Raw genomic sequence first — 24,627 nt, forward strand, 5'->3', positions numbered from 1 at the left:
CAACTGGAGAAGACTTAGTCGTCTCAGGTATGCAAGAAAGAATAACTGCAATGCTTAATCATGTTGATGCTTTTATTTTCCTTCCAGGAGATCTTGCAACACTAGAGGCACTTATCACACTAGCATCTTGGGCCTATTTGCACATCCACCAGAAACCCATCGATTTGTTAAATGTCAATAACTTTTATGATGGCTTTATCGCATTTCTTAACCATGCAATAAAAAACTATTTCATTCCCTCTAATGCGAAAAAACTCTTTATTTGTGCTCACACTGCTAATGAGCTACTTGATATGTTACAAGCTTATCGACCGGAGCTAGACCCCTGGACCTTTGTGTTGGAGCGTCCAAATAATGATGGTAACAGTAGCCGCAGTAAGAAGTACAAATTATATTTAACTCTCCGCCTGTAAATATTTTCTTCTGTGTTGCACCACCCAGGTGATGTCTTCTAAACTCTACTTCTTTCATTTCAAACATTGAGGACAATGTTTCGTTCTGGTTGGGGGGAGGGAATAGTCGACAATTGTGGAATCTTGGTTAAGTTTTTACTGATTTTTTGTTGTAGAAACTAACTGTTGCTAACTTTTTGTGTTGAAGATGGCTGAATATGGAGTGTAGTGACTCTAGAAACACATCTTCATCGTTTAAAAAAAATTTACTTAAAAAAAAATTCTTTTTCTTTATTAAGTTTTGATGTTCATTTTTTCTTTTTTTTTAATTTCTCCTCTATAAATATACATTTTCCAACTTTTGAGTCGAAGATGGCTGAATATGGAGTGTAGTTCCTCTAGAAACGCATCTTCTAAGTTAAAAAAAAAAATAACCATTTTCGTTTTCTATCATTTTAAGTGTAACTTTTCTAATTAGTTTTTATGCATCATTTTCACATTTCTGCATGCATATTTTCCTTTCATGTTTAGAATAGGTTGGGGGGTAGAATGTTGTTTAAAAAAAAAATTGTGTGATTTGTTTTAACATTGGATGACATGATTAATTTTAAATTTTAGTATTTGTATTATCTTTGGTCTTAAGTGATGTTACATTATGTTTGCTACTCTACATGTTGATGTCGGAGACAAATATGAGTTGCTTGAAGGAATGAACATGTCATAATAAGTACCAAGTGAGTTTTTGAGCCTATTATTTTTCTTGGAGAGTAACCCTTTTGCCCATTCTTTATACAGCTTAACAGTTTATTATTGTATACACGATTTCTAGATTTCTTTTGAGTTAACCCTTAAAAAAAAAAGTGTGTTGCTACATTGGGAGGCCCATCTAACTAGTAGATATGGATGATTATTTAGAGCCCTAAAAGACGATGAAAAGGCCATCTTTGATCCGTTTGAGCCTTTCTAGCCATCCCTTTTATTAAATATCCATAGTTAACCCTTTTTAGCCTTTTAAAAAAAAAAAACCTTTTCTTTGTCAACTTATCATCTTGACCCACTCCGATTTGGAGTATTACCCGATGTCTTATAAGTTCCATCACCTATTTATGTTTGAGAAAATGTAAATAATTATTTTATTTAGTGACGTTGTGCCAAGCAAAAGCAAAAAAATAAAAATAAAAATAAAAATTCAAAAAAAAATTAATAACAATAATATGTTAAATCCACCTTGCAACTTCAAAAAAAAAAAATTCCTCTGCATTTTTCTCAAACATACACTTTGTTTTCCTTATTTCCCTTCTTTGTTAACCATGTCCCTAGCCTACGTTACATCCTAATAAAAGTCCTTCCTGATTTTAGGGAACTATAATCTGAAGTAGAAGCTAGTTATGTGGGCTAAAAAGATGTAGTGGTGCATAATAAAAATAAATAAAAGAAAAAAAAAGATAAATAAATTGGGTTGACTAGCATTTTTGTTTAACTTGAGATCGTATTATTTCTAAGCTGAGGGCATATTTATTTCATCTTGGTGAGAGCATGTGATATCACTTCTTTATTATTTTCTCTCTCAATTACCATTCATTGGAGTGACTATTTTTATTGGTTTTAATTTCTTTGTGAGAGTGTCACTACTTCCAGTGAGATTTTGGGGTTTGACATGTCATTCTTGAAAATAGCTATAACAAAGTCTACTGGACTGATTCATGTGGATGGTTGATGTGGGTGTGATGTTCCTTTAGACTGGAGATAATGCTTATATTTTTATTTGATTGTTATCATTAATCTGATTGAATAAACACGAGTGTTTCTAAATTAAAAAAAAAAATCATTTTGAGTTTGAATTTTATTTTCGCTTTATTTGCTAGGGACTAGCAATAAGCTAGTTGGGGGGTGTGTTGAGTGTTAGAAAGTGCATATTTATAAAGGAGAAAACCGTCATTTTACATTTCAAGTCTTACTAACACCTTTATTTTTATGAATTTAACCTTCTTTTGATTTAATTCCGTTTGTTTTATTTTAATTAAGTATTTTATGTATTTTAGGGGCATCATAGTCATTTCACAATAAACGAGAGATCAGATGGCAAAACGGACATCACTTTTGAACTCAGAACGGTCGAAAACCTTAGGAGGAGCATAAAAGGAAAATAGCACTATTCACATGTATGGTACTATTCATGTGTACGGTACTGTATACGTTACTGTTCACATAGACGGATGATGACGTGGCATTGACCGATGATGTGGCACAATCCTGTTGGGCTAAAATTCTTATGTACTGTTGATGGTGACGTGGCAGCATATCAGTGGACGAAAAATCTCGCATACGGTGCATGCATCACACAGGATTATTTTCAACCAAACCACGTTACTGTTCAAAGTCGGGTCAAACCGTGTTACTGTTCATCCGCGTGGTCAAACCGTGGACTGGTGACTGATGACGTGGCGCAATCCTGAGCGTCCAAACTGTTTTTAATATGATGGCCATGATTTACTCCATGTATCTATAAAAATGGGGCCTCCCCCCTAATTTGATATCTCTGAATCCATTTTTTGGATCCATTTTCTATAATTCCCTCTCCATCTTGTATTTTCTTCATATTTTAATAAATTTCCATTTTGCCCCTAGTTCAAGTATGAGTGGCTAATTTTCTTTCAAGCTTGGGTTGAAGGTGAAGCCTCAACATATGTCATGGGCTTAATTTGGTAAATTTATTTTCTCTTCCCCTCTAGTTTTTGTGGATGTTTTGACTTCTCGTCGACAAATAATAATAATCTTGTCTAGATACCGCCTTGGTTATACCGGCTCTCTAGTATAAGGTTATTATTATTTAGCACGATAAGCCCTTAGCACTATATTGATTAGAGCGTGGTTCATGAAGTGTGGATTCCCCCATCATGATTTAATTGGCATTAATAAGGATTATTTAGCCCATGATGCATGTTGATACGGATCCAGATACCCAAGTACGTTATTTCAATAGAACTCTCTTCAATTTATTCTCGCCATTTCAGTTCCAAATTTAGAATTTATTCTCGCCATTTTAATTTAAGTTTTAGCATATTCCAAATCATTTCCACCATAAATCCAACAACCCATTTACATAATTAATTCTATACACAATTAAAATCCACCTCCTCGTGGGATCGACACTCGTCACCATTAGTCTATACTACAATAGATTCGTGCGCTTGCGAGTACATTAAAATTTGCACAACACATCCCAGCTTAAGCCCATCACACAAAGTTGAAAAGGAAAGAACAAATCTATCAAAGTGTGTTGTGGGATGTTGATTGTGAACTCCATACACCTGAACCAATGCTAAAGACTGAGGCATGTAATTTAGAATCACTTGAGCATAAAACCTGATCATTCTTTAACTTGGTCAATCAGTAACAACTGATAATCGAGCAGTCCCTCACAACCAAAGATGAATGAACAAAGAGTCGTATGAGGCAGAAGCCGAGCCTTTCCAGCAATGGGGCCTAGGGACCGATATGATGATTGGTTAAGAGCAGCCGGACAGACTACTATAGTGAGTCTAGTGACTACTAGAGTAGAACTAAATACTCAATCTCTCCTAAGTTCATCTTATAAGAACTAAATACTCATTTCAGGATTCTCTAGTATCATTGTTTGATATTGTTCAACAATCCATGCTACAATACATTGTGGGTTTGATGCCAATCTTTGGCAGGTATGTGCTTCCATATCAAATACATTCCTAATTACAAAATATGGTCCCATCCTACACAACATTGCAATCAAAGTCCAGGGACAATCATCTTCTGCACATCTAAGTATTACTCGTGTGCAGCCAAATCTAATACTTGTGTAAGTGAACCTATTTTTAATGCAATGCTTCCTCAACTCTACCTTGAACACCTCAAAGTTTCTAAAATACATACCAATTCTGAAATTCATAGTTTTTGAATGTTTTGGTCTGTACATATTATCGTTTACATCGCCATGTAATTGATGTAAAATTGAATCAGTTTCTTTAGTAGAAGTAGCACCATAGTCATTGCCATTAGTCTCATAACCAGACAGCTGCCCATCATCTTCATTATTTAATCCACCATTGCCAGCAACACCACCAAATTCATTACTCTCTTCAATTGTGTGATTTCGCTGAGGTTGTTTTTCATCATCGCTTGAAAAAATAAAGAAAATACTATCATTATCATCATAATCAAGAGGCTAGTCATCATTCAATAGAGATGGGGCAAGTTCAGTTGGCTGAAATGATTCTAAGAATTGGAATTCAGATTGTTAGGTAAGGATCAAGATAGGTTGCTGGTTGTGGTGGAAAGCAATGTTTAGATTATGTAGTGGTGGAAATGGTTCTGGGTTCAAAGGGTGTATCTCACGAAGTTCTAATGAAAGATCATCATTAATGCAGAAGTTTTGCTTCTATTGATTGACTGGGGAGTGGAATTCTATGTGTTCATTTCTAGGGCCAGCTTGTGAGCTGTTTGTGGTTATAAATGTATCCTTGCAAAAAGGTAATCTAAAGTAAGTGTCTAAAAAATAATCATACAAAGAAGTGTTATATGTTTCACTTGCAGCTTGAGTTTGAACAATGTCACTTAGATTTAGATTTTGAGTTATGGGTTGGGATTTATATTGTTGCAATGTTGAGGAAGGGACAAGTTTTTGCATAATGTCATGTGATGTTGAAATAGGAGTTTGAATAATGCTTTTTTCTGAGGATAGTTGACCAGGGAACAATAATTTTTTTACTGAATCTCCTTTTGTATCTTTCATATCAAAGTGGAAATGTAGCTTGAGGAAGCCATGGTTATTATGCATAGCCCATTATATATAAAAAAAAAGTCATCGTTATTGCAAATGTTTACAACCTCACAATCCTAAGGCTGAGTAATAGTCAATTCATATTTTTCATCGCCCTTAATATGCCTATTACAGGCTCTACTCATCACTTCATTGTTAAGCACAATTATACTCATTGTATCATGATCAACAAGACCAATCTTATACTTAGTACCCATGAATCGAACATAAATACGTGTAGAATCATCAATCATTTTCACTTGTTCAAAACATTGTTTAAGTTTTTTTCCTAACTAGTTTAATCAATACAATACAAAAATTTGACATGTATTTCATTCTAATAAAGTTGACGAACCTAATCAACTAAAATACCATGAATGCAAGTTACGAAGAATAAAAAACAGAGTTTTACTTCCTGTAAACATATCTTCTTTGAATATCACACATGGATAAAATGTTCAACAAATAACACAATATCAAGGTATGAGTTTTGAAATAAAAGATGGTTAACACTTATTCAATAATCACAACACATCAAACATTTAAACCCACATGTGCAGACAAACAAATATGGACATCCGAGCACATGCATATCATTAGAAAGGGAAACATCACTATTCAGATTGATAAACAAGAAGCACTTACCTAAAACACTTTGAAAACCCTTGGATTTTGTCGTCTTTCTTTAGATTTTCTATGGGCTTGAGCTAAAATATCTCTTGTTTCTCTACTGGAGATAAAAAAAATAGAAAATAACAATGGTTGTGGCGTTGTCAGAGGTAGGTAGGATGCTTAGTAAATGGCGGAAAGTTATGTAAGTTTTCCCTCCACGAGACATTTCTTCTCAAGCTTCCCATAGACGCCGGTAGTGTAACATAATAGATTCAAAATGATGTTTGCAGTAGGTTGATGTCATGGCACAAGTTTTAGAGATGGTTTATTATTTTTAATTCCTTGTATCATTTATTCCAATTTTGCCCTTCGTTCGTTAATATTTATGGCAAAACTTAACAGTTTGTTATCTCGTAGCGTATTTTTTAAAAATGTTTCACCTTTTTGAAATTTGTCAAAAAATGTGTCACCCACAGATAATTAACCCATAAAATAAAGACTCTGCTGCCCACTATAAAATAAATTCACTCAAAAATTATAATTCTTATACTATAAGGATTTAACTCAATTTTTTTATTAATAATATTGCATATTATTAAAAAAAACTATTCTACAAATGTGAATATAGATGCTTACATATTTGTGTTAAAGTGAATCAAGTAACATATGCTTTTTTGTCTAAAATATGAATGAATTTATTTTTTTTAAATCTAAGTACAAATGTAGAAATGACATATCTAAATATAAATGGTATTTTTTTATAAATTAGAAAAAAATTTAAACATATTTATTTGAATTTATATCTTTGCAAATCAAAACAAATAAAGGGATTAAATTTTATAATTTAGTAAATAAGTAAATTTAATGAAGATATTTTTCGAACATAATTTTTATTTTTGATTTAGTCCTTTTCTTATTCATATAAAATTCATAAAATTTCATTTTTTCTAATCAATTGTAAATGTGTCAAATTCAGCATAAGTTGGAGAAAACAAATAAACAAATTTTACAAAAAGATCTTAAATTAAGAAAATTTTATACTTTTGATATTTGACAACGGGTCATTCGATGATGCCGTGATTAAAGTTACGGTATCAATACCGTAATTTAACATAAATTATGTAAATAAAACATAAAATTTGTAAATTTAATATAAAACTTGTAAATCAACATTAACTGTAAAATAAAATATAAATTTTAGAAATTAAACATAAGACTTGTAAATGTAGAGTAAAATGAGTAAATTAATATAAAACTAGTAAAATCAACATTAAGTGCAAAATAAAACATAAATTTTGGAAATGGATCATAAGACTTGTAAATAAAATGTAAAACAAGTAAATTAATATAAACTAGTAAATTAATGTATTATTGGTAAACAAAACAACAACTTGCAAATGTAACATAAAACTAGTAAACCAACAATAATTGTAAACTAAAACATAAATTTTGAAAATGAAACATAATACTTGTAAAAGGAAGATAAAATAAGTAAATTACTATAAAACTGGTAAATTAATGTATTACTGGTAAATAAAATAAAACTTATAAACAAATCATAAAACAAGTAAATCAACATTAAATGCAAAATAAAATATAAAAGTTTGTAGATTATGCCTAAAACTTATGAATAAAAGGTAAAATAAGTAAATTAATAGTTACTGTAAAAAAAAATTCACAATTGTAAAATTAAAACTCGTTATAATGTTTATTACCTTATGTATTTATTAATTTTTTATATTTAAATTGAATAACGTTAGTTTTGCATTTATATAATACATGTGATGTTTTTATTAAGGATGAAATTTATGCTCAAAATTAGAGTTTGGAAAAAACATTATTTTAATATCTTTCATAGTTGTTGTAAGATGAGGTTATTTTACATTTTTCTGCACTTCCTCAACAACTTTAAATGGTCTCCAAATAGAAGTAAAAAGTTTGAAACTATATAAAATATGCATAATACTCAAAATTAGATATAATTTTATTGATATATCATATTTGTGTCAAGTAATATAAGATTTTTTTTTTGTTTTTACTTAATCCACATTAAGATAAATAATTGCGCTTGATTAACATGTGTAATAAATAGATATCATTATAGAAAATGGGGAAAAAAGGTATACAAATGTCCTAAAATAAATATAGAATTTATGGTAACCAATTCAATAGAACTTATTCCACCTTTTTTTTGTATAACTTTTTTGTTTAATTAATGAGTAATTTTTTTGTTTAATTAAAGAAAATATTTTTTTGTAAATGAATAAAATATTTTTCACTAAAATTCTATAGAAACAATGTTAATTTTTTAAATAATTAATAATCTTGTCTGAATTTATTAATTTTATTTTACATTTACTAATTTTATGTGTAATTTATAATATTTATGTTTATCACAATATTGATGCCGTAATGAAAATTTTCCAAAACGGTAAATATATATGGTAATATATGGTAATTACTAAAATTTAATGGCAGTACTAAGAATATGGTAAATACTGCCACATGTTTCATATATCTTTTTTTTTATTCAATAATGTAGAATATGTAACAAATGATATCACATTATTATATCATTTTTATTTATTCAATAATTAATAATTTGTATATGTAACATCATTCTTATTCAAAAGTCATTGTGATCGGTAAACATCGAAAAGGATGCAATTTTTGTCGTACTTTGCTTCATCAGTTTTGAAGAATTTTACAAACAAACAAACAATATCATATGGGGAGTTTCCTTACAAATGCAGACAGAGAAACATTGGAGCACATGGCTTAATGTTCCTTTCAATTATTATTCGTTTCGTTTAGATACTTAAAAAAAAAAAAGAAATTTGACTAGGAAACATTGACTTGATTCACAATCTGCTTAAGATAAAATTTTGTTTTTTTCTCATTGGAAAATGACAAAAAGATATAATTTTAAGGGATTGAAAATTTTCCTTCAAAAATTTTTACTTTTACCACATGCTCATTTACAATTACTTTTATATCATGAAATTCCTTTTTCCTTAACATTTTACCATTTTTTAATGGTTACATGAGTTCTACAAAAAGATTTCAAATTATAAATTTTTGTATATTTTTTCGTTTATACAAATCTATGTGTCAATATACTATTGATTGGGTAAAAATATGAAATTCAATGTAATTCATCAACTAAAACTATGTGAAAAATTTTCAACCAATAATATATTGAGATATCAGTTTTTGGAGAAAAAAATGTATATAAAAATTAGGGTAAAAGTTTATTTAGTCCCTATATTTTAATATTAGTGTCTATTTAGTCCCCGTATTTTTAAAAATACCTCGAAACATCTCTGTCGTTAAAATATTGATACCCTTATCATTACTTTTTATTTCTTTTGGCTTACTTTTACAATATTACCCTTTTATAATAATTTTTTGTTTGGACATTAATAAAAATAAAATAATTAAATTACTAATTTAACCCTAAAAAAATTATATTAATTTTATTGCAAGCACCATTTGCACACTTGATAGTTTGCATACAATTTTTGACAATTAAAAATTAATATAATTTTTTAGGATTAAATTGTTAATTTAATTATTTTCTTTTTATTAATGTCCAAACAAAAAAATTATTATAAAAAGATAATGTTGTAAAAGTAAGTCAAAAGAAATAAAAAAGTAACGATATGAATATCAATACTTTAATAGCAGAGATGTTTCGAGATATTTTTAAAAATACGGGGACTAAATGAACATTAACGTAAAATATAAGGATTAAATAAATTTTTACCCTAAAAATTATATCGCTATAATTAAGGTGACATCCTTCAAAACATTTTGAACGCATTGTTACATTTTACTACACATTATCCTAATTCAAGCATTCATTAAAGCATTTATTTTTTAACATCAAGTATATATCAAGTAAAAGCAATTTTTAACGATTGCGTAGCTCAAAAGTCGGTAATAATTGGCTCAATTGTGTGTGCATGAACCAGAAATGAATTATTCAACCAATCCCATGTGCAATAAAAATGAAGGGCTAGGTCTGTTTAAGGGAGCCATCATTCTTGTTAATTGAATGACAAGACTTTATATCCCATAAAATATAAAATAATACAGAGGGTTGGTTCATTGTGTAATTAATGTGATCGATTGTTTAATTGTAGTGATGGTGACTCTTATCTTGCCACTCTCAATCAACTTCTATAATTTATATTTTTGTACATCATTTGTATTTGGAAAAAAAAATATATAGTTCACATGAGAGTCGTGATAATGTAACAAATTGTATAATATAACCCTTTTTTTTAAAATTTATTTCTTCAAAATTAGGGTTATGGTACTATGCTGTTAATGGAAGTCACAGGAAATCTGCTTCAAGTAAAATATCTAAATAAGGAAGAGATACCTGTGCTTCTATTTATTATTGGTTATTCAATACCACAAAAATGTTAGTATATAAAGTAATTTATAGATAAAGAAGGAAAAAAAAATAAAAATGAAAGTAAAAGCATATTTCAGAGCAAGTATTCTTAGGCATGGATCTTTATCCAACTTATAAAATTAGTAATTCTTTAACTTGATATCAAAGAGAATATTGAAATAGCATCACACTTTCTAAATTTGTTTGCTAAGTTTCCTTTTATAAATAAATACCTTAAAATTATTGCATGTTACAACAGTCGTATCATTGCACATCCTAAAATATTCATTTTCATATCTCTGCTCTAGAATGTAATTATTGTATTACTGGTCGATTAATGAATGAGCCTATGTAAAAATCATACGAGTAAAAAGGGGACATCAATTTGTTAACTTCTACAAGAATTTTTATCTCTATTATTATTTTATTATTTTAATATTATATGAAACTCAAAGGAGTAGAAGACTAGAAGAGGAGGAAAATTGTCATTCAATCAATTATGTGAACATAAATATTGGTTACGCAATTAATTATGTCAAAATCATCTTGGAAGTAGTTAGGACTTGTGTGAGCCAATGTTTATTTTTTTAGTTGGGGATCCTTGCAAGCTTTTGGACTTTCATAATATGACAACTGCCACACGATTTCGGTCGATTTGCTTGCCGGTAAGTATGACCATGAGCCCCCACCAGAAGAGATTAAACAAGTAAGCACAAGGAAACACAAAAAGTAGTTCCTTGGTTTTCCTGCAACAGTTGTCTTGTCCTTGTTCTTCTACTGCCTAGAGTAAGTTAGATTCTGTATTGGTGAGATTAGCAAAAGTTAAAAAGTACTAAAGCCAAAGCTCAGTAGGTAGTTAGACAGGAAAAAGGCAAAAGAGAAACAAAGCAAATGAACATGAAGAAGCTTCTTGGTCTGTTGCTGCCCATGTGGGCCTTTTTCTTCTCTTTGTTCTTATCTACACTTGTTGCCAAACCAGACACAGATATTTCCTTTGTTTTTGGTTCTCTGAAGGAACCCATTTCTCAGTTTTCTGCAGAAATGGAAGCTGAATCTCCAGGTGTGTATTGTAAACAACGGTCTGATTTTTGTGTTTGAACGTTCTTTATGTGTTCATTTTCTTGCACGGGCAAATGGGTTTGCTTTGTTTCAAATTTTGAACTCAAAATCAAAGCTTCTTTCATTATTTCTTAACTACATTTTGGTATGTGCTCATGATTTGTGAAACAGAAACTATTTTACTGATTTTGATCTCTCCATCAGTAAATGGCGTAAATGTTCTACTCTGTTTCAAAGTTTGTAATCATAATTTTAAACTGTGAAAACAACTAGATGCTGTCCACATTTGTGCAATTATTATTAGAATTACCATCATTTAGGAATTGTTGCTCAATTTGACTGTTGAGGAAATACTATTGGGCAAGAAAATAAAGAGAATTATGAATCTTGCATAATCTTTTTTCTTTTGTACTAGGGGAAAAAAAAAAAAACTCTATGATTTAATTGATGAAACGAGATAGCATAGATGAGGTGAGTATTCTCTTGTACAGATTAGCAACTTAAGACACTGTTAATTTGACTTTTTACCCCCCTAAACTCTCATTGGCCAAATTCATAATTTTAAGCAATCAATTGATGACTTAAGCTGCAGATGATGCAAAAATAAAGAGCTGAGACGGTATTTTCCCTTGGCTGATCATGTCTGTGACTGTTTAATTTTTGTTTGAGTTCATTGTTTTTAGTTTATTTCCATAATCCAGTATAGTTTGGTAAAAGCTTTCTTTCTTTTTCTCTCTCCTTCTTTTTTCTCCCCCAGGAATTGCTGAGGTCAGAGTAGTGAATCACCAAGATCTGAATAAGAAAATTCTCATAGCACTTGTTGTCTCATCCACTCTCCTCGGTGTACTGTTGCTATTTCTTTTATGCTTTTGGATCTATAGATGGAAGAGATTGAAGAACACCAATGGCAATAGCATACAGACCTTTGGTATCTTCTTTTTCATGAAATTACATGTGCTTTGTGAAGACAATCTCTGGTAGTTAATTCATTTGTTATGTTCTTTTGTTTCTGCCTTACCATCTCTTTTAATTGTTCCAATTTTCACTGTGAAGATGGTGGCAAAGGGCTTTCGTTGAGTCCAATTTTGGAGCGATTCAATTCATTGAGGCTAGCTGGAAAGAAGGATACAGTTTCTGTCATTGAATATGAGCTATTAGAAGCTGCGACAAACAATTTCCAGGAAAGTAATGTTATAGGTGAAGGAGGTCGGGGGCATGTCTATAAAGCTCGTTTCAATGAAAAGTTACTAGCGGCAGTGAAGAGAATAGATGATGCTGGACATGATGCTGAAAGAGAGTTTAATGTAATCTTTATTTTCTCGTGAATTTGATTTGGATACCTATTTCATGGGAATTGCTATTAGTAATAACTAATAATGGATTTTCTTTGTCAAATATTTGAATGCAAGTGCAGAATGAGGTAAATTGGTTAACTAAGATCCGGCATCAGAATATCATCTCTCTTTTGGGTTACTGCATCCATGCTGAAACAAGGTTTCTTGTGTATGAAATGATGCAAAATGGCTCTTTGGAGAAGCAATTGCACGGTATGAGCCTGATCTCCATCTTGAATTACAAAGTGGAATGGGATCATTGGAATTCGGAAGATACTAAATTGAAGTTATTTTCTTGATAAAAATTACAGGACCAACTCATGGGTCTAATCTAACTTGGCATCTGAGAATGAAAATTGCTGTTGATGTTGCAAGGTACGTTCGTTTAGTCAATTTCATAATCTATTTCCATTATTTTTTCTTTCTTAATTAATACAGTTCCTTCTACTGTTCCGATTGCTAGAGGACTAGAATATCTTCACGAGCACTGCAACCATCCTGTAGTCCACCGAGATCTAAAATCATCTAACATTCTTCTGGATTCCAGTTTTAATGCAAAGGTAATTGTTACATGAGAATGGTGGCATCTTAGGAGCATGTGTATACATATTATTTACAATGTTAACTAGACTATTTATCTTTGTAAGTTTTTACTTCATTCAGCTTTCAGATTTTGGCCTTTCTGTGACTGCTGGAACCCAGAGTAGGAATGTTAAGATCTCTGGAACTCTGGGTTATGTTGCCCCGGAGTACCTATTAGAAGGTATGCCAAGGTTTGATCACCTAATATATGATGATGGTTTCTTGATCTGCTGGTATTGCTTTTTCTTTAAATTATTATTTTCCTTTGAAAAGCTCTTCTTGTGCTTGTAATCCCGTCAAGCTTCTTGTTGTCAGCTCTAATAAGAGAGTATAAATTTTGCTTAATTTAGTAGAAATCAGTTCCCGGTCAAATAATTGTTGCACCCAGATCTCATGCAAATGTTTGTTTTGACCAGAAAGACTGCTAGTGCCTTGTTGTGACAATATACATATTAGATCCATAGTATTGGATTGGATTCACATTGCCTTCAAGGGGTCTCCCAATAATGGGAGTAACAGAATGTTGAACCAATCAGTACGAAAGCCATTTGCTAAGGCAGTTATCGTACTTTGATCTGTGTGTATGTTTTTGATAAACCAGGATATATAATTTGTGATTTATAAAGATGTCAGCAAGCGGCCTATTCCAAAAAGATGTCTTCAACAATCACCGAGAAGAATAAAAGACGTCGCCAAGCTTATTTCCTTTTTCTTTGGTTGGTTTTCGAAGTTAGGAAATCATAGATCACAATAAACATATGATCATCCGCTTCTTCCTTGTTTTGTTTTGAAATTGCAATGGCCATGAGTTCTCCCTGAAAACATCTGAGGTCTTGTTTAGTTCATTTCAAATAATGCCTCGATGTAATTCTCCAAAAATTCTTATAATGATCTTTTACTTTTTCAGGAAAACTAACTGATAAAAGTGATGTATATGCTTTCGGAGTTGTATTGCTGGAACTTTTGATGGGGAGAAGGCCTGTGGAAAAGATGTCACCAACTCAATGTCAATCAATGGTCACATGGGTAAAATTTTCGTTCTCTCAAGGAAATTTTGATGCATTGTATTTTTGTAACTTAGTGTTATAACCAATTTTGACAGGCCATGCCTCAGCTCACCGATAGATCAAAGCTTCCAAACATTGTGGATCCAGTAATTAGAGACACAATGGATTTAAAGCACTTATACCAGGTACATAGCTCAGAACTGCAATTATTAGTTTACTACATAAACTATTCTTCTGTTTCAGTTGCAAGGTTTGAATTTCCTACTTGCAATGAATAGGTAGCCGCTGTGGCAGTGCTATGTATACAACCTGAACCAAGTTATAGGCCATTGATAACCGACGTTCTGCATTCCCTCATTCCTCTTGTACCTACCGACCTTGGAGGGTCACTCCGAGTGACCTAACCACAAATGCTTGGTTTGTAAATTTGCCCAGCATGTCAGCTAGCATCAAATGTCTGGCTTATTACTGGTTTCCTCAAGTGCCTGATCATTCTTTTAGGACAACAGTTTCCTTCAGGGAATTAGATACAGGAAGTTCATGTTAGTTAGATTTACTGTTTCTAATTGTTACATCTGTGGATTGCAACATAGAACTTTCAATCTAGCTTCTATTTAGGATTACCGAGACCGTGCTTTTGACAGCTGATTTCATTTGATATACTTCTGGATACAAATGAAGTGTAATTTCGAAACATGGGAAAGGTTGGTTAAGACCTCTTAGAATCGGACAAGAGGTTGCCAGAGATTCGAACCCTGCTCACATTAATTTTGGTTGCTCGCTTGAGTATTATTTCTATTTGTGTCAGGATTTTTGTAGCAAAGAATTTATATAACTCAAAAGATGTTTTAACAAAATTGACGATCTCGTATCTCCACAACCACTAAAGTTAACACCAGCCAGTGGCTGAATACAAGAAAATAGATGGAGCCAAATTAAATATAACAACTCAACGAAGTCTTGCCAAGTTAAATTTGTCTTATGCTGGAAGCTTGATTTGCAAAACCAAAATGAGTGCAGGAAAAAAAGGGCTTGAATTTGCATTGATTTCAAAGTTTTCATCCTCCTGTATCTTTTCCATAAGCATTAAAATGTATTGAAGTTACCGATTGTGGATGCCGACTAGTGACTAATATACAGATTACAGATAGTACTGAGCGTGGCCTTTATTGATTCACATAAATGCAATTGTGCAATCACAAAAAATGTATGAAGAATCTGTTTAAAGATCAGGCCGAGGATATTCCTTCTCTTATCAGCAGTATCAAAACAAGAAACCCCTGGGAAATATCAAGCTCCAGATGGCTAATTGAAATAAATAAAAGAGCGGCTCTATATACATGATTATCTTTAAAATGCAGTCCATTGGAAATACCTCAATAATCATGCTTTTCAATTACCACAGACAAATGCTGGCCAGTTGCCACCAGGCACCGGCCGCATAAAACAATCATCGGCAATTGCAGTCATTTGGTTTGTTTCGAATGTCTTTAGGGTCAATACGATTTTATTTGAATTAAGAATGCTTTAAGGTGCAAGTACACCTTGCTAAAAAACACTTGACAAAACATCAAAGCAAAACCAAAATTTTAAAATTGCACAAACTTAACATCAATGCCACGATAATAACGATGGTCAAGTACAACAAAAAGGCCACGAAGAAAAATATAATAAGCATGATTTTCCCATCAGCAACCTCTCACCAGCCTGTAACTTCTTTGAAATTTTCAGCCACATCAAACAAAATTTTACTTAAATCCCCTCAGTGCTACGATTAGTCCATTTCTTTCTCATATGCTTGGAAAATTAAACCATGGCCTTTTCAAGTTGGCTCTGCACTAATAACACAAAGAACCTGCTTGTCAAGATCGTTCACCCTGGAGGCCATGTAGAGCTTCATGACAGGCCTATTATGGCAACCGAAATCATGCTTCGTAACCCGAAATGCATCGTTGCTCATCCGAATGTTTTCAAGCAGCCGTGGGCAATTGTTGCACCGGACACTGTGTTAAGTCTGGGGCAAAAGTTCTATGTTGTGCCCGTAAGTACCATACGCAAGCTCCAGCGACTTAATTCTGCGAAATATCCTCAGAAGGTACAAAGCAGTATGAACAAAGATGGGGAAGAAAATGAAAGTAGAGATTCAAGAAGGAGTTGGAAGAAAGCTGACAGTCCTGGAAAAAATAGGTGCTTTTCGGATGATAACTGCTTAATGTCAATGATTACAGGAAGCAAAGTTGAAGGCAGTAACGGTGATAATTCGAATGAGAGGGCAAGTTCATCGAGCAGTTTCAGTTCTTCTGAGACTAGGGGACTCACCTGCAGGAAGAGGAGTAAAGATTTTACAAAAGGGTCTCCAAAGAAATACGTAAATATGGACAATTGGCAGCCGAGTCTAGAGAGCATCGTTGAAGAATTCTGAAGTAATTAATCAGATAGATTTTGTTCGGTAATATTACTACAAGGAATGTTCTAAGCAAAACAATTGATTAGATGGTAACTGAGCCAGTTGCATCTTAAAAATTCATAATATCCCGCACATTTTTGGGGTAATGTGACTAAATAGTTCCTCTGATACCACCAACTTTGCACTGCTTTCCAGGTTCTCTGCTCTCCATTTCAATTTTATTATCTAAAATTATAATAATGTCTTTGTCTATGAACTTATAATTAGAAAAAAAAAAGTGCAATTTTCAAAATCGTGGATAAATTCAGCATTCAATATTATTTTAAAAATTCAAATGAAGAAGAAATTTCAATAATTTCTTAATTTAACTATTTCATTTAAATTATAAATGGATGAGATTTGTTTAATTTTAAAATAAATTTGAATTGAATTTGATATATTTCATCAATCTACGGAGATAAATTTTTTATTTCAGGTAACTTAATAAACCATGTCATTTGAATTTTTTTTTTTAAAAAAAAGAGAGGGCGACCACGCCACTGATCGCTTAGTGATTTTGTCGTTGGTTTGAGGTAGTGATGACATTATCAACATCGACACCAATGTCTAGTTATTTTGATATTTTTTATTTTTATTTTTTGTAAAAATGTATAAACAAAATAGGACGCTTTTGACATTTCAATCCATAGAGTCAAGAGGTGAGTACGTGTTAATTTTTTAGAATCTTTCTCATTGAGGTGATTTTGGCTACTTGTATCTCATTCCATGTGTTTATTAGTCATTATAGTAAAATATGGATGTTTTTTTTTGACAGTATCAGCGGACATAAATTGCTACGTTTGTTATTAGTCAAAACCTCAAGGGAGGTCTCTGTTATTCTTCCAACAAAAGAGATTCTTAAACTTTAAGCCATAAGGGAAGGCGTCCATGTTCTGTTTCTTTTTTAATATTGATCATATCTAAACTAGGGAAAAAAAAATGTAACGCTTTTCAATTATTATCAGCTGGAAATTTATAATAACGTAGAGAATTTATAGAAAATTATTAACTTTAATTTTGGCCTTTGCAAAAGATGAAGACACGATAATAAGTCGAAGAAAGAATCTATCCTTTTGAGCCTCAATGAAGAATTCACTATTAGATACTTGAATATAATTAATTTATATAATCTTGCTTAATTAGCACTTCAAAATAGCTACGTTCTTTCCTTCTCCTCGACAAATAATCATGCTCGCACACCCCATTTGATTGCTTACTTCATCAAAATATGGTTTGGCTTTGGCAACATTCTCCAATGGCAAGCATTCCAATAATGATTAGTTCTTACCTTGGTTTCGACTTTATTATTCACTAAAGTCTGTCTTCATCCTGCGCAAGAGAACTTCTCTTATTTGGTTTCCGACGAAGCTTCTTGGTTTTGTCTCTTGACAAAATTAAACATTAGAAAAGGCAAGCTGCAGTAGCTGATCTGTTGAGAGGTAAGATATCTTCTCTTTTAGACGATATTACACTAGCATTGGGTTATTTTAGCGTAGATAATATCTTACATTCATTTGTTTACTAAACTGAATTACATGGTTTCAGTCGCAATGAAGAACTAATTAAAAACAGTCTCTTTTGGTTGCTTAATTACTTCACAATATATATCTTGCTGCCATCCCATTTGATGTAACTTGCTTCGTCTATTATTCATTACATTCTTTGCTTCCATTGTTATATTTTGTGGCTAGCATTCATTATAAATTTTTACCCTCTTTTTCTTTTTTTAATTTCTCCTGACATGTCACAAAGAGTATCATCAACCATTCAGCAAAAGAGCTATATTGTTTTGCCACCAAGTTTGTTGCTTTCTCTTTCCTGACAAACATTTGAAGAAGCTACATCAATCAGTTTATTCAGGTAAGTTATCTTTTGACTTAGATTGTATTGCTATTGCACTATTGGTTTATTTTATCTGAAATACTATTAGTTCGTTAGACATATTAGATTGAGATGCAAATATCCAATGATTGAATTTTTTAATTAAAAAAAATATTTATTGTCATCAACCAACGATATCTATTATCGGATTGCATGAGGAGGATGGCTTTTGATTTATATACTCATTTTAAATCATCAACTTGATTTTATATTTTGAGGTGTTTGTTGTTTCTTATATAAGTTTGCACAGGAGAAATGAAACTATTATTAAGCTATCTAGTTTTATATAATCTTTAGGGTTTATTTGGGCTTGTGAGAAAATGTAAAAGAATGTGTTTGTTAAGTAAGAAAATAACAAGAAAACGAGAGGAAAGTTTGAAGAAGAATCTGGATCTTTTATTATTGTTACACACACGAAATGAATGTTCACTACAGTTTATATAGCAGCTGGAATAACTAATTGAAGCTACTAGAATTCTGCCAGCTCAGCATGAGGAAGTATCTGCTGTGTGTGCATCTAGTTGCTTCCAGTAAGCCCACGCTATAGCTCTGTTTCAGCACATATGCTGACATCCCCCCTCAAGCTGAATGGTCCAGGAAGAACATTCAGCTTGGATCTAAGATACTGAAATTGGCCATATGTCAGAGCTTTAGTAAGAACATCAGCTGTTTGATCCTCACTGGGAACAAAGCTGATTGAAATTTGTTTTGCCGCAATTTTCTCCCTAATAAAATGAATATCAAACTCAATGTGTTTGGTCTTTGCATGGTAAACTGGATTAGTAGCTAAGGATATAGCACTCTGATTGTCACACCACATAACTGGAGTTGTTTCCGTTTTAAACTTTAATTCAGTAAGTAAGGCTTGAATCCACAAAACCTCAGTTTTACCCAGTGCCAGAGCTCTGCACTCTGATTTTGTGCTAGATCTATATACTACATGCTGCTTCTTCGAAGACCATGACACCAAATTTGAGCCAAGATACACTGCATAACCTGCTATAGACCTTCTGTCATCTCTGTCACACGCCCAATCAGAGTCACTGAAGCAAGGTATTTGTAAATTGCCACTGTGGTATAGCTGGAGACCAAAGTGGATTGTACCTTTAAGATACCTTAGCAGCCTCTTGCATGCTTGCCAATGTTCTGTTGTAGGAGCTGGCAGAAATTGGCTTAGTTTGTTCACTGTAAAGGCTATGTCTGGCCTTGTCAATGTCACATACTGCAGTGCCCCAACAACACTTCTATACTGATAGGAATTGTCAATTTCAGTGCCCGAGTGTTTTGTGAGCTGATGAGAAGTAGCCATTGGTGTAGGTACTGGACTGCAGCTATCCATACCTTGTTTTGCCAGCAAATCAGCAATATATTTGCTTTGTGAAAGATGAATACCTTCTTTGGTTTTTGTTACTTCAACACCAAGAAAGTAACTAAGCTCTCCTAAATCTTTAAGAGCAAAGGTGGCCTGCATATCAGAAATTACTTGCAGCACACTAAGTGAATTAGAACCTGTGATGATTATGTCATCTACATACACCAGAACCAGCAAAATGTGACCTTTATCCCACTTGTAAAATAAAGATGAATATGATTTACAATTAACAAAGTTCCACTGTGTAATCATGGCAGATTTGAATCTATCAAACCAAGCCCTTGGAGCTTGTTTTAATCCATAGAGAGCATTTTTAAGTTTGCAAATGTGATGAGGCTTAAAAGGGTCAACAAATCCTTCTGGTTGTTCCATATATACATTTTCAGCAAGGATGCCATTTAAGAAGGCATTATTGACATCAACCTGTCTTATTAACCATCCATTCATCACTGCCAGACTAAGCACAATTCTTATTGTAGATGACTTAACAACTGGGCTGAAAGTTTCACTATAGTCAACACCATATGTCTGATGAAACCCCTTAGCAACAAGTCTTTCTTTGTATTTAGATACTGATCCATCTGAGTTATACTTGATTCTAAATACCCACTTATTACTAACTACTTTGACAGGTATTGTAGGTTTAACAAGAATCCAGGTTTGATTTGCTTGAAGAGCATTAAATTCTTCTTTCATGGCTTCAAACCATTTAGGATCTGTTAAAGCTTGTGCTACAGAGGTTGGTTCAGAGGGTTTTGATAGAAGAGCAGTAAGATATGTTTTTGGTTTGAAAATACCAGCTTTAGACCTAGTGATCATAGGATGACCAATGGGCTGTGATGCTGGTAATTGATGAGGAGGTTGAGATGAAGAGGATGTATTAGGTTCTGTTGTGACAGGAACTTGATTACTTGAAGAAAATATAGGTGAAACATTAATGGATGAGGGAGATGAAATCTGATGAGAACCTTGAGGTAGAGGTTCTTGGAATTCAGTTGCTGAAAAAGGTACTGGAAAGACTTATATTGAGGAAGATGAGGATGTTGTATCAGAATTTGACAGACTTGAATTTGTGACTAAAGAAAAATCAACACCTGACTCATATGGAAATGATTTTTCATCAAAAATTACATGGTTTGAAACATACACTCTCCCAGATGAATGAAGACACTGATAGCCTTTATGATGTGGGCTGTAACCTATGAATATGCATCTGCTAGACCTGAACTCAAGTTTATGTCTATTATAGGGTCTAAGATATGGATAACATGCACATCCAAAAACTCTTAAAATTGAGTAATCTGGATGCTGCTGAAAAAGTTTGAAGAAAGGTGATACATTGTTTAGAACATGTGTAGGTAATCTGTTTATAAGAAACACAGCTGTGTGGAATGCATTCCACCAAAAATGCAAGGGTAATTTGGATTGAGCTAGCAAAGTCAAACCAACATCTACAATGTGTCTATGTTTCCTTTCTATCCTTCCATTTTGATGATGAATATGAGGACAAGGGTGCCTAAACTGAATCCCAGAAGCAGCTAATAAGGAAGAAAAAGATCTGAATTCGCCCCCCCAATCAGTTTGAACAATTTTGATTTTCCTGTCAAGGTGTTGTTCAATAAAAGTTTTGAACATTGTAAAAACTTGTAATGCATCAGACTTGGCTTTTAAGGGAAATAACCAAGTAAATCTGCTGAAGTCATCTAGTATGGATAAGTAATAATTGTAACCTTGAGTAGATGTTATATGAGAGGGTCCCCAGAGGTCTGCATATATGAGTTGCAATGGTGCTGTGGTTTTGGTTTTTACAGAACCAAAATGTTGAAGATGGTTTTTACCAAGTTGACAGGCAGTACAAAAAAGCAAATTTGAAGTTTTATTAAGATCGGCAAATGTATTACAATGCTTCATTACAGTTTTGAGAATATGTATGGCTGAATGTCCTAGTCTTTGATGAAGCAAATTTACATCTACTGAATGATTAGACACTGACATAGCAGTAGGCTTCCAGACTACATTACTTGAAGAAGCTAAAATTTTTGATTGACTTGAACTGAAACTTGACTCATCAGAAGTAGAAAGAGTAGCAAATATAGACAAATGCTTATGAGTAGGAATTTGAGAGTAGTAAGCTGAGAGAGTTGACTTAGAGACTTCAAAGTTTGAGGAGATAACATCTTGAATCTGATACAAGCCTTCCTTAGCAATACCTCTAAGCAAAAGAATTCCTGAGTTCCTGGCCTTAATGAGGTAGAGATTATCAACAAATTCAACAAGAACATTGTTATCAGTCAAGAGCTGAGACACACTTAGCAGATTTTTAGTTATGTGAGGCACATGTAAAACATGGTTAAGAAACAAGGGTTCATGTGAGTATGTAGCAAGCAATACAGATCCTATATGTTTGATTTTCAAGCCATTTCCATTTCAAACAAGTAATTCTTCTGATCCAAAATAAGGCTGCAAGTCAAGAAGTTTACCTGAATCATTTGTGATGTGGCTAGATGCTCCACTATCTATGTACCACGAGGGATCTTCAATTACTTCAGGTAAAGAGATGAATGGAGCAACAGAATTTTGGTTCTGATTAAATTTATGATCATTATTCACTCCATTATAGCAGTTGAAAGCAGCAGGATTGCTAGGACCTGAGTGAAATGAACCAAAAGGTATTCCAGCAACATGATCTGATTGTGTTGGCTCTGGATAAGCAGTATGACCTTGATAACCTTGATAGCCAAATCCTTTCGAGAAGGCACAATTACCAGAGAAAGCACCATTACCACCTCTTCCAAAATTATTGAAAGGCCTTTGACCAGCATTATTTTGATTAAATCCTCTGCCATATTGATTAAACACAAGTCTAAAATTTCCTCTTCCAGGACCTCTTTGAGGAACAAAAGCAGAATTATACCTGTTTTTGCACTTGGTTGCACCATGACCTGGAATAAAGCAGATCTGACAAACTATATTTGGCTTAAACGACATATTATTTCCTCTATTACTTCCATTTCCAAAATTATTTTGTGTATTACCACCAAAACCTCCTATGCCTCCCTGATAACCAAAATTACCTTTATAAAATCCCTGATTCTTTTGTGCAACATTAGCAGTAAGATTATGCATAATATCATCACTTAATTTTCCTTTCTTCTGATCAAGCCTCATTTCATGACTTAACAATACAACATATAATTCATCCAGACTCATATTTTCTCCTTTTGCAAGCAATGTAGTAATTAGTGATTCATAATCTTGTGAATCCAGACCAGTCAAAATGTAGGTTATCAGATCATTATGTTCAACAGGCTTTCCAACAATAGCAAGACTATCAGCTAAACGTTTCATTTTAGAAAAATATGCAGTCATCGGCATAGAACCTTTTTTTGCAGTCTAAAGTTGCATTTTGAGTGGCATTATTCTTGCCTGAGTCTGAGAAACAAACATTCGAGTAAGTGAATCCCACAGTTCTTTAGAGGAAACACAGTGGATAACAGATGTCAGCAAATTCTCCTAAATCGATGAAAACATCCAGCTGAGGAGCAATTGATCTGTTCTGATCCAGGTGGCAAATGCAAGATTCTCGGTTCTGGAATTGGATCCAGCATTTGCAGAGCTTGATGATTCATTGATTTGATTGCAATACTGATCCGGACATGGATTTGCTCCAGTTATAAAGCCTTCCAGCCCATTCCCTTTGATTGAAGCTAAAACTTGATTCCTCCAAACCAGAAAGTTGTTTTGATCAAGTTTGATAGGTGTAATGAAGTTATAGGATTGTGTGTTTTGATTTGTTTTAGCCATTGGCTCTGATACCATTTGAGAAAATGTAAAAGAATGTGTTTGTTAAGTAAGAAAATAACAAGAAAACGAGAGGAAAGTTTGAAGAAGAATCTGGATCTTTTATTATTGTTACACACACGAAATGAATGTTCACTACAGTTTATATAGCAGCTGGAATAACTAATTGAATCTACTAGAATTCTGCCAGCTCAGCATGAGGAAGTATATGCTGTGTGTGCATCTAGTTGCTTCCAGTAAGCCCAAGCTATAGCTCTGTTTCAGCACATATGCTGACAGGGCTGATCTAGATAAAAGATATCTTTGCTCCTTAAGCCTGAAAGAAATAGGAAAAAAAAAAAGAAAGAAAAAAGAATTGATAAACACGTCATGACAACTAATGTAAATAAATTAGATTTAGGGCTATAAAATTTATAATGCTCCATTTTTTTTTTTTTTTGAGTGTCCTAAAAAGTAAGTAGAACAAATAGTTGAAATTTACAACTAAAAGGTATGTAAAATAAATTGAAGTATTGAAGACTTGTTCTCTTGTCCTTTACGTTGGGGGTGGACAAAGTTGCACACGTGACACCCCTTCAAAATTCTTCTAACCCCTCCTCTATTTAAGATTTTAACCTTCATTAAATAAGCTCTAAGAACGGAGAAAAAGAAATAATCTAATTAAACCCCTCTATGGCGGCATCATCTTCTATCGATTAAAAATGGATTATTAATATTGTAGGTGCATAGAATTTATAAAACTCACGATAAAGCGAGAGTTAATATTTTTCTAATTATTTTTAGAGCTTCAATTTGATTTTAATAAATATGATTGATATCCGAGCACATTTATCTTTTTTAGTTAATCATTATTTTCAGAATTTTAGAAACTAAAAGCTATATGTGAAAATAATTCTCAATAACTATGTGAAAGCTATATATGAAGAAATCATCATAATAAACAC

General features: G+C 32.7%; 2 protein-coding genes across 3 annotated transcripts; one reads left to right on the forward strand and one right to left on the reverse strand.

Annotated features, from left to right (window-relative positions):
* The first annotated feature begins 10,808 nt into the window (after positions 1-10,808).
* Positions 10,809-14,928, forward strand: LOC102624155 (probable receptor-like protein kinase At1g80640). Of its 2 annotated transcripts, none has more exons than XM_025092692.2 (10): positions 10,809-11,261; positions 12,018-12,188; positions 12,314-12,564; positions 12,675-12,807; positions 12,906-12,969; positions 13,058-13,154; positions 13,258-13,357; positions 14,084-14,202; positions 14,291-14,368; positions 14,462-14,928. In XM_025092692.2, the coding sequence occupies exons 1-10, from the start codon at positions 11,093-11,095 to the stop codon at positions 14,585-14,587; spliced, it is 1,308 nt and encodes a 435-aa protein (XP_024948460.2). In that variant the 5' UTR covers positions 10,809-11,092; the 3' UTR covers positions 14,588-14,928. The 2 variants fall into 2 exon arrangements, with proteins under 2 accessions (XP_024948460.2, XP_006465261.2); XM_006465198.4 differs by having other exon boundaries at positions 10,815-11,261; positions 14,279-14,368.
* Positions 14,929-18,884: 3,956 nt separating this feature from the next.
* Positions 18,885-23,813, reverse strand: LOC127898958 (uncharacterized). The gene is made up of 2 exons (XM_052431639.1): positions 22,363-23,813; positions 18,885-22,123 (listed from the first exon to the last, which is right to left on the reverse strand). The coding sequence occupies exons 1-2, from the start codon at positions 23,255-23,257 to the stop codon at positions 22,095-22,097; spliced, it is 924 nt and encodes a 307-aa protein (XP_052287599.1). The 5' UTR covers positions 23,258-23,813; the 3' UTR covers positions 18,885-22,094.
* Positions 23,814-24,627: the final 814 nt, after the last annotated feature.

The sequence above is a fragment of the Citrus sinensis genome, chromosome 7 (assembly GCF_022201045.2).
Source record: "Citrus sinensis cultivar Valencia sweet orange chromosome 7, DVS_A1.0, whole genome shotgun sequence".
In the NCBI taxonomy this organism is placed as follows: domain Eukaryota; kingdom Viridiplantae; phylum Streptophyta; class Magnoliopsida; order Sapindales; family Rutaceae; genus Citrus; species Citrus sinensis.

What these genes read in the sequence shown, in the direction of transcription:
- LOC127898958 (XM_052431639.1), bottom strand. Translation starts at nt 23,257, where the DNA reads ATGCCGATGACTGCATATTTTTCTAAAATGAAACGTTTAGCTGATAGT. An exon ending in CCACATCACAAATGATTCAG is followed by an intron (nt 22,124 to 22,362) that starts GTAAACTTCTTG and finishes TACCTCATTAAG; the next exon opens with GCCAGGAACTCAGGAATTCT.
- LOC102624155 (XM_006465198.4), top strand. Translation starts at nt 11,093, where the DNA reads ATGAACATGAAGAAGCTTCTTGGTCTGTTGCTGCCCATGTGGGCCTTT. An exon ending in GTCAATCAATGGTCACATGG is followed by an intron (nt 14,203 to 14,278) that starts GTAAAATTTTCG and finishes CAATTTTGACAG; the next exon opens with GCCATGCCTCAGCTCACCGA. An exon ending in ATTTAAAGCACTTATACCAG is followed by an intron (nt 14,369 to 14,461) that starts GTACATAGCTCA and finishes TGCAATGAATAG; the next exon opens with GTAGCCGCTGTGGCAGTGCT.